At 40.3% G+C, this 12,035-nt stretch overlaps 1 protein-coding gene across 2 annotated transcripts in view; it reads right to left on the bottom strand.

The window, feature by feature from the left end:
* The window catches only part of MED14 (mediator complex subunit 14), a 73,329-nt gene that overhangs the window by 20,326 nt on the left and 40,968 nt on the right, over positions 1 to 12,035 (bottom strand). For both annotated transcript variants that reach the window (XM_035003179.1, XM_035003188.1), the window contains exons 16-21: positions 9,565 to 9,641; positions 4,040 to 4,200; positions 3,803 to 3,949; positions 3,052 to 3,143; positions 1,950 to 2,102; positions 1,364 to 1,633 (exon numbers count right to left, since the gene is read on the bottom strand). In XM_035003179.1, coding sequence (XP_034859070.1) covers positions 1,364 to 1,633; positions 1,950 to 2,102; positions 3,052 to 3,143; positions 3,803 to 3,949; positions 4,040 to 4,200; positions 9,565 to 9,641 — 900 coding nt within the window. The remainder of the gene's footprint in view (positions 1 to 1,363; positions 1,634 to 1,949; positions 2,103 to 3,051; positions 3,144 to 3,802; positions 3,950 to 4,039; positions 4,201 to 9,564; positions 9,642 to 12,035) is intronic.

The following is a 12,035-nucleotide window of genomic DNA, read 5'->3' on the forward strand; positions in this document are numbered from 1 at the left end:
ACTAGAACGAGACTGAACAACTCAACAGTCACAATAGACGTTAGAAGACAATGGAGCAATGTCTTCAAAATTCTTACAGAAAATGACTGTAATCTTGAATTCTACACCTAGCCATTCTCTCAATTAGATGAGGGTAAACTAAAGATGTTTTTAGGCGCACAAAGTCTCAAAATAATCTCCCACATACCTTCTCCCAGGAAACTACGTAGAGGTATTCTACCAAAACAATGGAGTAAACCAAGAAAAAGACCTGCAGTCCACGCCACAGGGCATGCCACACGAGAGGGAAGCCAAGGACTCTCCCTCTTCCCCATCCTTCTACAGATTCCTAAATCAACACTGTGTAAAGGGCATGGGGCACTGCCATTCCAGATTGGAGGTCAGATGGTTGTAGAAGAGATTTCTTCAAGATGAAACCAATGAGGTTTCTGATATGTGAACGCACAGAGGGGAGAGTTTATATACAGGGGAGAGACTTTAAGGTTGAGTTAGTGGTTAAGTATACAAAAAGGTAAGCAAAAAAAGTAAATTAATAACTCCCAGAAAAATAAAATGTTGAACAAGAAAGGAAAAGTAATTACAGTAAGCTTGGTGTATAGTGTTTACATATTTATAATATTGAGAATACCGAAAAATCATCTGATCAAAATTGCTGCCTAACCATACTGCAAGGATAGAAGGAAAGAAAAAAGGTATACTGGGAGCAGCCTGGGAGGATGAAGAGGCATACAGGAATTAAAACAGAATTCAACCCTCATCTTCCATTGTGAGGATCAGATAATGCCCTCAACTAAGAAGTCCATAAACAGCAATGTAAGCATGTTATTTAGAGATAAGGATGTAAATACCAAGAGAATCACCACTTAAGAGTTGAAAACAGAGCAGGAAAAGGGCAAGACTGGGTTGCAAGCAACTAATTTTCAAAACAAGCCTTTGGAACTATTTGACTCTAAACTATAAGCACATACAGTTGAGCTATTATACAAGAATCTGCAGGGATTGTGGCCCAGGACCCTACATTTTAAAAAAACTTCATGGTTGAACTGATGAATCAAAGTTTCTCAATAATCGATGAGAAAGACATTGTTGAAGTTCCTTAAAGTTCCAACTAGCAAACAGGACTCTCTTTGGTATCATTCACCATATGCATTACAAGGAAAGGAGATTTTATCATCTCATACATGTAGGCACAGTGCTTTGTAAGAAATTCCTTTTCCTTTGGAAGGACGCTGCAGAGGTGATAAACTAACACAGCTGCTTATTAAACAGGAATTTGTTGCTTTTCCCCATTACTTCCCCCTTTTAAAGGAATTGTTTTAGAGACATTTATGTTTATTTATGCTAGAATACTAAAGTCGGTTACCTTTAGTCCGGGTGCAGGATAAAAACCTTCCACTAACTTGCTATTATCAAAAAGACTATAGGCACCATCCCGGATCGCCACCACGCCTCGGCTCCGGCAGTAAATGTCGATGCAGTACATGTTCCGAAAGGCCAGTCTGATGTGGGTGGACGACTGTGGCAGGATGGAGAAGCACTGGTAAGCAGTGTTGGTTCTCTGGGTCAAGCCCAACATCGGCACAGTGGGGAGTTTGTTGATGGCATTTAACGGAGCCTGAGTATCAAAGAGTACCTAAAAGGAACACACACAGTGAGAGCCAGCCAGTTTCCGTACAAATGCTGAAGTCTCAGAATCTTCCATGTCTAACAGTCATAAATGAGCCAAGGTCTTCCTGGCATATTCCATGTACCTTTCCCTTGAAGAGAATGCAAACTACATCACTGCATCCACTTTGAATCAAAAAAATTCTCCAAGAAGAGTGCGAGACATAAGACAAAACATGTACCCTTGTCACTGAAGACAAGTTAAGCCCACATGATTTTTAGTTTTACATGAGCCACTAACACTGACGGAGTCTTATTTTTACACAGAAAATAAACTTAATTACCTGTAATAACTGAACCACATTTGGTGTTTTGTTGAACATTTCCTGAAGCTGATGGAGAATGGTATTGTGACAGTTACTGCAACCTGAGTTTGGGCCAACAGTGCCCAAAGAAATGTGAAATTTTTGATGTATGGAATTCCACTGGATGCTAATCTAAATCAAAGAGATTACATGTTTCAGAAACTGAGAAAGTAAGATTCAAGTAGAAGAAAAAACAATGTTTAACCAGTAAGGCAAAATGCCAAAGATCAACATGAGGTCTTTTTGGAAAGCCAATCAGAAGACTGGACTCTTTAAAACTCCAGAAGTGCCGTTCCTATGGACCGGTACATTTGCGAAGTAGGTGTGTATTAGTCCACTTCCACCAAATAAAACAGAAAGAAAAGGTGCTAAAGAAAAAATCTGGATTAAACTTTATTTGAAAATGATCATTGGTGTTTCTTATTTTTCATTTTTATCTAGGACTGAAGAAAAGTCACCCTCTACATGAGCACTGTCATAAAGGGAAAGGAAGCCACTTCTAACACAGATGCTTTCAGTTTATAGATTTTAAACACTCAATTTCTGATATTACTTGACGTGGAAGAGTCCAGAAAGAAGCCAGCTCGCTGAATTTTTATACTAAATTTCTAGGACTTTACATATGGAGTGGGAAGAAAATGAGGAAACAGAGATTACGGGGAATGCCTTCAAGACTGGGACAGGATCAAACAACATTAATAATCACATGACCAAAAGCATAAACGTACAGTATTGTTCAAAACCATTCATAATCTTCATTATAGTAATCATGTTGCTAACCAGATTTTAAATCTGTAAAGAAAAAAAATACAAACACCAAAAGTACATTACCTGGTCCAAAACTCATCAAGATTATATATCCCATCAAAGAGGGCATAATTTTCGCTTTCAATTTTAAAGAGTTAAGCATTCTAGTATACTAGTCTACTATATATCATCAAAGTATTTAAAATTTACCATTTTAACCCTAATTTTTACTTGAGTCCTCAATTAGTTCAAGGCAGTTTGCATAACTTCTGAATTCTTCATTTTTAAAGGATTTATGAGAGGAATTTCAGTTTTAATTAGTTCATAGACTTACTGAGCTTCCCTTGGTGGTTCCATAACACAAAATAAGTTTTCGGTAATTATAAACACGGACTTCTGAGAAAATATTTAGATGAGCAGGTATGTCTAAAGAGAAAGGAAGCAAAAAGGAGATGAAGATGATACATGCAAAACTTTAAAACACATATTTGGAGAAGAGGGCATCTGGGCAGTATCACATGCCTAGCTGGAAAGATCTCTAGATACATCATTTTGTTAAAACAATTAAAAATAAAAAAAGGAAAGCGATGGCATAGACAGTGGGCTTCCATGCCCATTTCTACAGAAGGGGTCCAGGGCACAGGCAGAGCACTGAAGTGGTACAGCACAGCAGTGGGGCGGTTCCAATTCCAGCTCTACCCTTTACTAGCTGTGCGACCTTCAGCAAGTTCCGCAGTCTCTGCGACTTGTTTTCTTCACTTGTGAAATGAGGAATAACTCAACTAGTTCACAGGGTGACTGTGAGGATTAAATGGGTTAACAAGAGCGAACTGTTACACTGTATGGTGCATAGTAGACTCTCAATAAATACTCCCTGTTACTATAATATGGTAGAGCTCGGGAGTAAAAAATTTCCGGATACATAAGAAACTTAACAGTGGTTGTCTCTGGGCAAAAGTCTGAGGTAGAAGGGAAACTTATTTTTCATTAGATATTCTTTTGAAAAAAAAATTTTTTTACGATGTTTTACTTTTTCAGTTAAGAAAAGGGGGGGTACCCCCCAAAAGGAAGATTATCACATGTACCTGGTAGAGAACGTGCAAATTCCAACACACACTCATATAATCGTGCAATGCTATTCCAGTCATTAAGGAACATTTCAACCACTTTTCTACCACCAACAGGTTCAGACAACAGGTTTTCATATGTCAGATAAACATGCCGCGATGGCCCTACAGGATTAAAAAAGAGGATTAATAGCTATCAATACTAAAAAGAAAACCCCCAAAACACGCAAAGACAAAATGTGTGAAGCAGCTCACCTTGCTCCCTAGTAGAAGTGCCATTAAGTGGACAATTCGCAAACACTAACTCCGCCACCCACGTGCGGTTATTTCTACCTTGCAATCGGAAAGTGCAATCGAGAAGAGAGCGGTCCAGAGCCTTCTGGGTTTCCTCATTCACACCCTTACAGGGAGGAATTCTGGCAATGAAAGACAGAGCATATGAAGTGTACTTTGCATCACAGAAAGACAAGAGTCCAATCTACACAACAACGTTCGGGGTATCACGTTAGTGCTTCAGTTCAAGCTCCACTACTAGGTGCTTTCTGCAAAAGAAGCGATTCATAGCAATTCATGGCAATTCACAGCACTGAACCCACTTCTACTCACATCAACACAGATTAGGACCTCTTGCTTTAACGAAGTGTTCTAGTGTTTTAACGAAGTGTGTCTGTCTTCATCCTTATTCCTATCATTAGAAACACTATGATTCTTCAGAGTGAAAATCAAAGATACTGGCTTTCTATGAAATCTACCTAGAACATCCTCAAGGAAAAGCTAAGGTGTAAAACCACCCCTGAGAACAGAATGATACAGTGGAAAGAACACAGGCTTTGGATCAGGGACCTGCATTCTAATTCTGACCCAGCCACATTAACCTCTCTGAATTTCAGTTTCCCAACTACACAATGGAGATAATTACCTTATGGGTCACTGATTTTGAAACATGGCACACCGTACGTAAAGTGTTCATGGCAGCTGATATAATACGTATTCGTGTATGTTAGTTCCCTTTGTGGTAAAACCAAGTCTCACTGATGCCAAGATAAAATGCCAGATTTGTTATCTCTCTCTCCCTCTCCAGTAGAGGTAACACTCATGTGATAAAGCTTTGCATGTATTAACTCATTTAACATATTTTCACTTAAATATGTCACATATAGGAGAGGAATGTATTAGCTTTGGTGTCGGAAAGTACCTACCTATCCATTTTCCTCTTGCACCTTTATGGACTGTCTTGTCATAAAACATTATGAAGTAGTATATTTTCACTGTTTTTTTCAGTAACAGATGAAATAATGAGACAATATTATTTTTTAATTACACATTGTCCTTTAACTCCTAGGGATGGTGGGTTAATTCTCAGACTTGGTATAATGATTATCTACATCTAAGTCTACAAAAATTGGAAATATGGAATCTTGATTCAGGCCTCTTATTCAGAAACACCTAGAATAGGGTTTCTCAACATCAGCAATACTGACATTTGAGGCTGGGTAATTCTTTGTTGTGTAGCCTTGGCCTCTCCTTACCAGATGCCAGCAGTATCTCCCACCCCCTCTTCTCAGTTAATGATCACCAAAAAAACCTCCAAACATTGCCCAATGTCCCCCTGGAGGGCAAAATCGCCCTGGGGTTAAGAACCACTTGCCTAGAATAAACAATTTAAGAGGGCAAAAGAGAGAGAGAGATTGCAGATGATAAAAAAAAATTTGTAGGGGAGAAAACAGCTACATAGGTTGCATAAAAAGAAAATCAACATAGTACTAAAATTTTGTCAATTAATTAAAAATTCCACCACAGCTCCTCTTAAATGTATAGCGTGTTTTGTTTTGTTTTGTTTCAACATTTCAAAAGTTAATCTTTGGGGCACCTGGGTGGCTCAGTCAGTTAAGCATCTGCCTTCAGTTCAGGTCATGATCCCGGGGTCCTGGGATGAGCCCAGAGTAGGGCTCCCTGCTCAGCCAGGAGTCTGTTTCCCCTCTGCCCCTCCCCCTGCTCCTGTGCTCGCTCTCTATCAAATAAATAAAATCTTTTTTTTTTTTAAAGTTAATCTTTCATACTACATAATTTTTATCACTCACAACCAGAAAGATTTTGTCCAATATTATTTGTGGTAAATTACAAAAATCACATACATTGCATATATGCTTGTCAATTCCGTAGGTATACCGAAGACTTTTGCTTATCCTTATCCCTGAAAACATAACCCCAACCCATAGGAGTTATAAAGCAGCCAATTCAGATCGATTTTTAAATCTTGGTTTAGAAAATATAAATGCATACATTATCTTCCTCTCACATAAATAGGTGTTTCGTGAAATCCATCTGGTTAGAAAATGAACCCAGAGAAGCCAGCATGTCTTCAAGTAAAGAGTAAGACTCCTTTCAATTTATGCTCTGAGGGACAGCACGACCCTAACAGTGCATTCTATGTCACCTTCTTCATCTGCGATACACAAGTAATTGGCTCAGCTTCAAGGAACCTGTAAACTATTTACTTGCTTTTAAGGTTTACAAATTTAACAGAATAAAAGACAATTATAACTTTAATGCTCCCCCAGGTGAGGAGGAAAATAGATAGTTCCCCAAAAGGAAACTTTTGAAACAAAACTGTTACAAACTCAAGATAGGGCAAAATACTATTAGAGTCACCAAAAAATGAAGAACTGAGGAAGATGTTTCCTGGACAATGGCTTAACCTTATCTGAAAATTTCTAGCAGTCCAAAAAAGGTTTTTGATCTAAACAGCTATTCCTGACTGATGTTTCTCCTGTAATTCTGAGTATGGGAAGAATGGAGGAACTGGGCTCTGGTCTTCCAGGGCAGATGTGTGTTAGCACCGCTCGTTTTTGGCCGCGGGCCGCCATCGTATACTCTATGTCAGTTTCATTCTGAGGGGTTTTACGAACGTCAGTAACCACATTATGGCCCTGCGGTGCACGAGGGGGGAGATCACTGAACGTGCTTGTAAGTAAAATAAGTGCAATTAGGCCCACAAGGAAAGTGAAGAGGGTTTTATAAAGGTTGCACGTGCAAATGCAGAAGGACTGAGTCACACAACTGACAGAAGCTGTGTCGCACACCTTGCAAAAATGAACTGTGCCTATGCATTATTTGCATAGGCTACAAGAGGCAAAGAAACACAATGGACAAGATGAATAAACCTTGTGGGTGTGGCTAGCAAACCAGCACCACTGCCCAGTAGTGTAATGTTAGTTCGGGAGAAGGTGGGAAGTTTGCTCAAGAGCTCAAATGGAGGCAACTGTGAGCATGCTGCTCTCGAGACCTGAGTTAAGCGGAGTCATTTGTGTTGTCGGATGAAGACTCTTTGGAATCTACACAGGGCAACAGGCCCATGAACCATAGCAATCTAAGGTGTTTACCATGATACTTTCACAGATACTTCAAGGAGGCCTGTTCAACGGAGTCTCAAAAAGAGAAGTTGAATAAGAACAGAACATATTTTTAACAAAGAGGAGAAAAATGTGCTCAATTTTAAAGCTTTGATGTATCAACTCATACTCCCATTAATATATCTACGAATAAAGGCTTAAGACTTTCTAAAGATTAAATGCATTAGAGCAATTATATACTAATTAGACCTATGCTAGATTTTAACTTAGTAAAATCGTGTTTAGACATTTATTGTTTACGGTTTCATTCTTCATTTCTATACCCTATCCCCATAATCCTCATAATGGACAGCAGATACTAGACAAACTCATTATCTTTAATTTATCCATTTCTCTATATTTTTTCCTTTTAAGTTTTAAATAAAGAAAATAATAGCCAGGATATAATAAAGACTTTTTAAAAATTATTAAATGAAGCTTAAAAAATAGGAAATGCTTCCTTCTTAGGTAGGACTATATTATGGGTTCTCTCGAATTCAAGGGGACTGAAATTTCTTCATAAAAATGCTGAGAACAAGATATTTTAAGACTCCTGCAAAACATGAAAAATATAACTAAGAGAACAGAACACAAATGTTAACATTATCTATTTATCTGCAGTTGCCAAGAGAGTGAAAAGATTAAAAAAAAAAAAAAAAAAAAAAACACCCCCAAGCCCCTATACTTTAGGCAGAAGTAATTCAAAACCAAAAGCCATTAAAAGTATCACATTTTCCTACTGATTTCCATTATAAGGCCAGCTCTCTCTCCCGAGAACTTTTTGTAGAGATGGTGTTCAGATAGCCAGCAAGGGAAGCTATCCTAGTTCTTCAACTCTGTCTCAAGTGAGCACCTTGACACACGGGTAGAGTGCGTGCTATGGGCTAGCTCTTCCCATCTTCCACAGAAACTACCTGATTCCCAAGTAGCAAAAATTAAAGCTCCGCTGGCAGAGCTGCCATGTCTTGGTAGTCAGAGGAATTCGATAAATAAAAACTGCTTCTGTGATTTGTTTTATTAAGCAACATCTAAGAAACAATACAAATGCCCACCCTACCCCGCCCCCTAAAATCTGTTTTCTGCACCAGAAAGGTTGCTCTCGTAAATGGCACGCTAGTTTTGCCAAGTCCATCCTGGTCGCCTTCCATAGCACACGCACCATATTGGCTTTCCTTCTAAGCATCCTTTGGCCCCTGGTCCTCGATCCATTTAGAGCCAAGCCCTCTGCCCATCTCCCTCTGTATCTATTTAATATCCCAGCTCAATTACTATCACCTTGGTGATGACTCATTTACTTCTCCTGCCCAGCCCTGTTGCCAGAGCATGCGATCTAGCCCTGCCTGGCCAAAGGGATGCGTAGACACCTCAAACGTAGCGAAGCCCCTTCAAACTCACATCTTCGGTGTCCCTTATCTCAGAAAACACCACTATCACCCATCACGTGCCCAAGATAAAACCTACAGGCACCTGTGCCATCTTCTCCTCTTTCTTACCCTCAACATCAATCTCCTCACCAACCCTTGAGTATTCCATCCCCTAAGTCCTTGTGGGACCTTCCCAGGTCTAAGCTACCAACTCTGGTGTGAACCATTTCAGCAACTGGTTTCACCAATCAGTCTTGGTCCCCCACCCTCCAATTGATTCTCAATATGGCTTTCAGGATGAGCTCTCAAAAACACCTAGCTAATGATATCAGTTTCTGCTTCAAATCGTCTGATGGCTTCTTACTGCCATTAGGATCAAGTCTACATTCCTTAAGGACACTTACAAAGCCCTCCAGGATCTGATCCCTTCCCACTTACAGCTCAGGTCCAGCCTCGTCTCTCTCAACTCCTGCCACTCTGACCTCCTTTCAGTTCCCGGGTACAGAGCTTTCTTTCTCTTGCCCCAAGCAAGAGAAAGAGAGAGAAGAGAGAAACTGCCTCCACCTTAGCAGCTATCCCTTCTGGTCAGCACTCCCCGCCCCACCCCTGCAATCTCCCTTTCCTCTGGCTAATTCTCAGCTCTCCTTCAGTCCAAATACCACTGGTACTTCCTCAGGGCTACCCTTTCTGGCTTTAGAACTAGCTCAGATCCTCCTGTTATATGAACCCACAGCATCCTGAAGGGCCCTAGCAGAATGCAACCTGATAAACAGGCACACGGAGTAAACATCCATTAAATGAATGAAAAGAAATGCAGAGGAAAGACATCCTAAGATACCAAGTGGTGCTGGATCTCCACTCAGCAGGTGAAAAGGAAGCCTCCCCCAGACCACAGTAATTCTGTGCAGAAATCTGACATCCACAGGTGCTGAACTCTGCTTTATGCTGTGTCACGGGAGAGGAGTAGCTCTAGCAGTGTGGCTCTAACGTGCGGCACCGAGGGAGACAGAGGACAGGGACTTACTTCAGTAAGCGAATTGCATGGCTGAAGCCATCACCTTCCATTTGCACTCCTTGATGGGGAATCTCCAGATTGGACAACTGGTAAGAGAAAAGGAGGAAGATCAGACCACCAACTTTACAAAGGAAACTACCTTTTGTAAGTACTAGTGTCTATTCTCGTGGCACCTGTTTCAGGGCCACTCTCTTCCAAAGTAACAACATGTTAGACATGCGCACTGAGTTCCATCATCTGATTTCCTGGGCAACTATATTAAATCCTGTGAAACCCAAAGATGACCCAGAGCTTCTAGTTTTTTAAAAAAAAAAAAAAACACAACACACCCCGAGTGGCAAATCTTCAGAATTCTGGAGACTAATCTACTCCGGCAGTGAGCCAAAAGTCATCCAGAATCAATCCTGGTGGTTCCAACTGATGCAAGTGTAAAATAAGACTGGTTTTCTTATGTTTTTCTTAATTATGTCTGTTCAAAACAAAGTCTGAGTCATAGTCACATCCTACTTTTAATCACAAACAATAGTTTTTAGCATATAACTTTTCTGGAATACTTTTTTTTAAAGATCTTATTTATTTATTTATTTGAGAGAAAGAGAGCGAGCGAGAGAGAAGGGGAGAGAGGGAGAAGCAGGCTCCCCGCTGAGAGGGGAGCCTGACGTGTGGCTCGATCCCAGCTGAAGGCAGACACTTAACTGACTGAGCCACCCAGCCACCCCTCTGGAATACATTTTTATTTTTAACAATTAAACTACTTCCTGTTGTGAAACCCAAGAAGACTTCCAATTTATGCATTTACCCAATGAGATAGCTTTCCCAACTGGAGGATTCAGAAAGTGAGTTAAGAAGATGAATGCGTGAGACCCCGTAAGTGGAGCTGCAGGTTATGTAGGTATGCCAAAAAGTCATCTGATGATCTACCGGAGAGAAGCTGGTCTTTGGCACATATTCACAGGTCTTCTATGGCAAGCTATTTATTTACACCCACCTTGTTCCAGAAAGGATTTAAAGTAGCCCTAAGTATTTGACTGAGCCCTGTTCTTTCGGCCTGGGAAGGGCAGAGGTTTAAGAAAAATAGCTGCTAACCCTATAAATAGGCCATAGGAGTTCAGATTCAAAAGGAGGCCAAGTGTAGGAGGACTCAAAAACACCGTCTCTGTCCTATGGATCAGAGATATAAACATCCCTGGTAAGATTAGATTGAGTTATTCACATCTCAGTATAAAGTACTTTAGGCAGAAAATGTGTTTGCTTTTGTCTTCAACAGGGCTTTTTCACTGAGATAAGAAAAAGTAGGCTGTTTAAGAGCTTGAGGGTCTTTCAACAGAGTACTACTATACAATGTTCTTACATGTCCTATGTGTGCAACAGGTATAGGAGCCCAGGGAAGAGGGACAGAGAGGACTAGGTCTACAGGTGTTAGGCTACGTGAGCACTACAGAGACAAGTTTTTGCAAGTTTTGCAGGTGGTGAGGGTGGAGGGCAGGCAGGGAGAGACACATCACATTGCCCCCAGGTACCAGGTAGCCTCCCTTCCCACTACAAAGGTAGTAAATGAATGACATGCATGTCATCAATCCACAGGGCACAATAAAAAAAGCCCAAGAACACAGTCAAGTAGACAGGAAGCATGGACACTGTCTGTACAGTTTAGGAGCTATATGGCTAGTACCCAGGCAAGAAGACATTCATCAAGCTCACAGTTCTAGGAGCTAGGACATCAGTCATGAGTATCTATTTTAGATGCCTATTTCTGGGCCTCGGTTTCTCTGGGCTATTCCCTTCTTCATAGTTTTACACCTCACCCTCTGGCTCCAGACCTTGAAACCCTACAAAGCAGGGGTCAGCATACAACAGCCCATGGCCCAAATGCAGCCCAATGACTGTTTCTGTAAATGAAGTGTTACTGAAACATAGCCGCACTCATCTGTTTAAACATCAACTATGGCTGAGTCACACTACAAAAGCAGATCTGAGTAGCTATAATAAGAGACCATATGACCCACAATACCTAAAATACTTACTATCTGGCCCTTTACAGAAAAAGTTTGGCGACTCCTGCTCTAAAGCATGAAAGTGTTCAACAAGTCTTCCCAAGACTATCACCATCAGTTTCACTGAAATAATCCACTTCTACATTCCCAGGCCTCTTCTCTTTTTTTTTTTTGTATCCTCAATTGTTTTATTCATAAACATTAAAAAAAATCAACTAACCACCTCTAAGAGATAATGTTCCTACTAAGAGGTATGCAAGTAAGACGTTAATACTCAAAAATTGTCCTTTTTTTAAATTAGGAAGAATTTACTTTCCATTTCCATAAAGGGAAGAACGCTCACAATTTGGAATCAGAAAAATGAAATAATGTAAGTCATGTTTTACAAGTACACCATGAGATGCTATGATTTCAACCCCATCCCTCCCAAAATGAACAAGATCACAGCTATTCCGGTTCTCCTAATGGAATCCATGTAGCTTTAGC

The sequence above is a fragment of the Mirounga leonina genome, unplaced genomic scaffold, assembly GCF_011800145.1.
Source record: "Mirounga leonina isolate KUSES-001 unplaced genomic scaffold, KU_Mleo_1.0 Mir_101609, whole genome shotgun sequence".
NCBI classification, from domain to species: Eukaryota; Metazoa; Chordata; class Mammalia; order Carnivora; family Phocidae; genus Mirounga; species Mirounga leonina.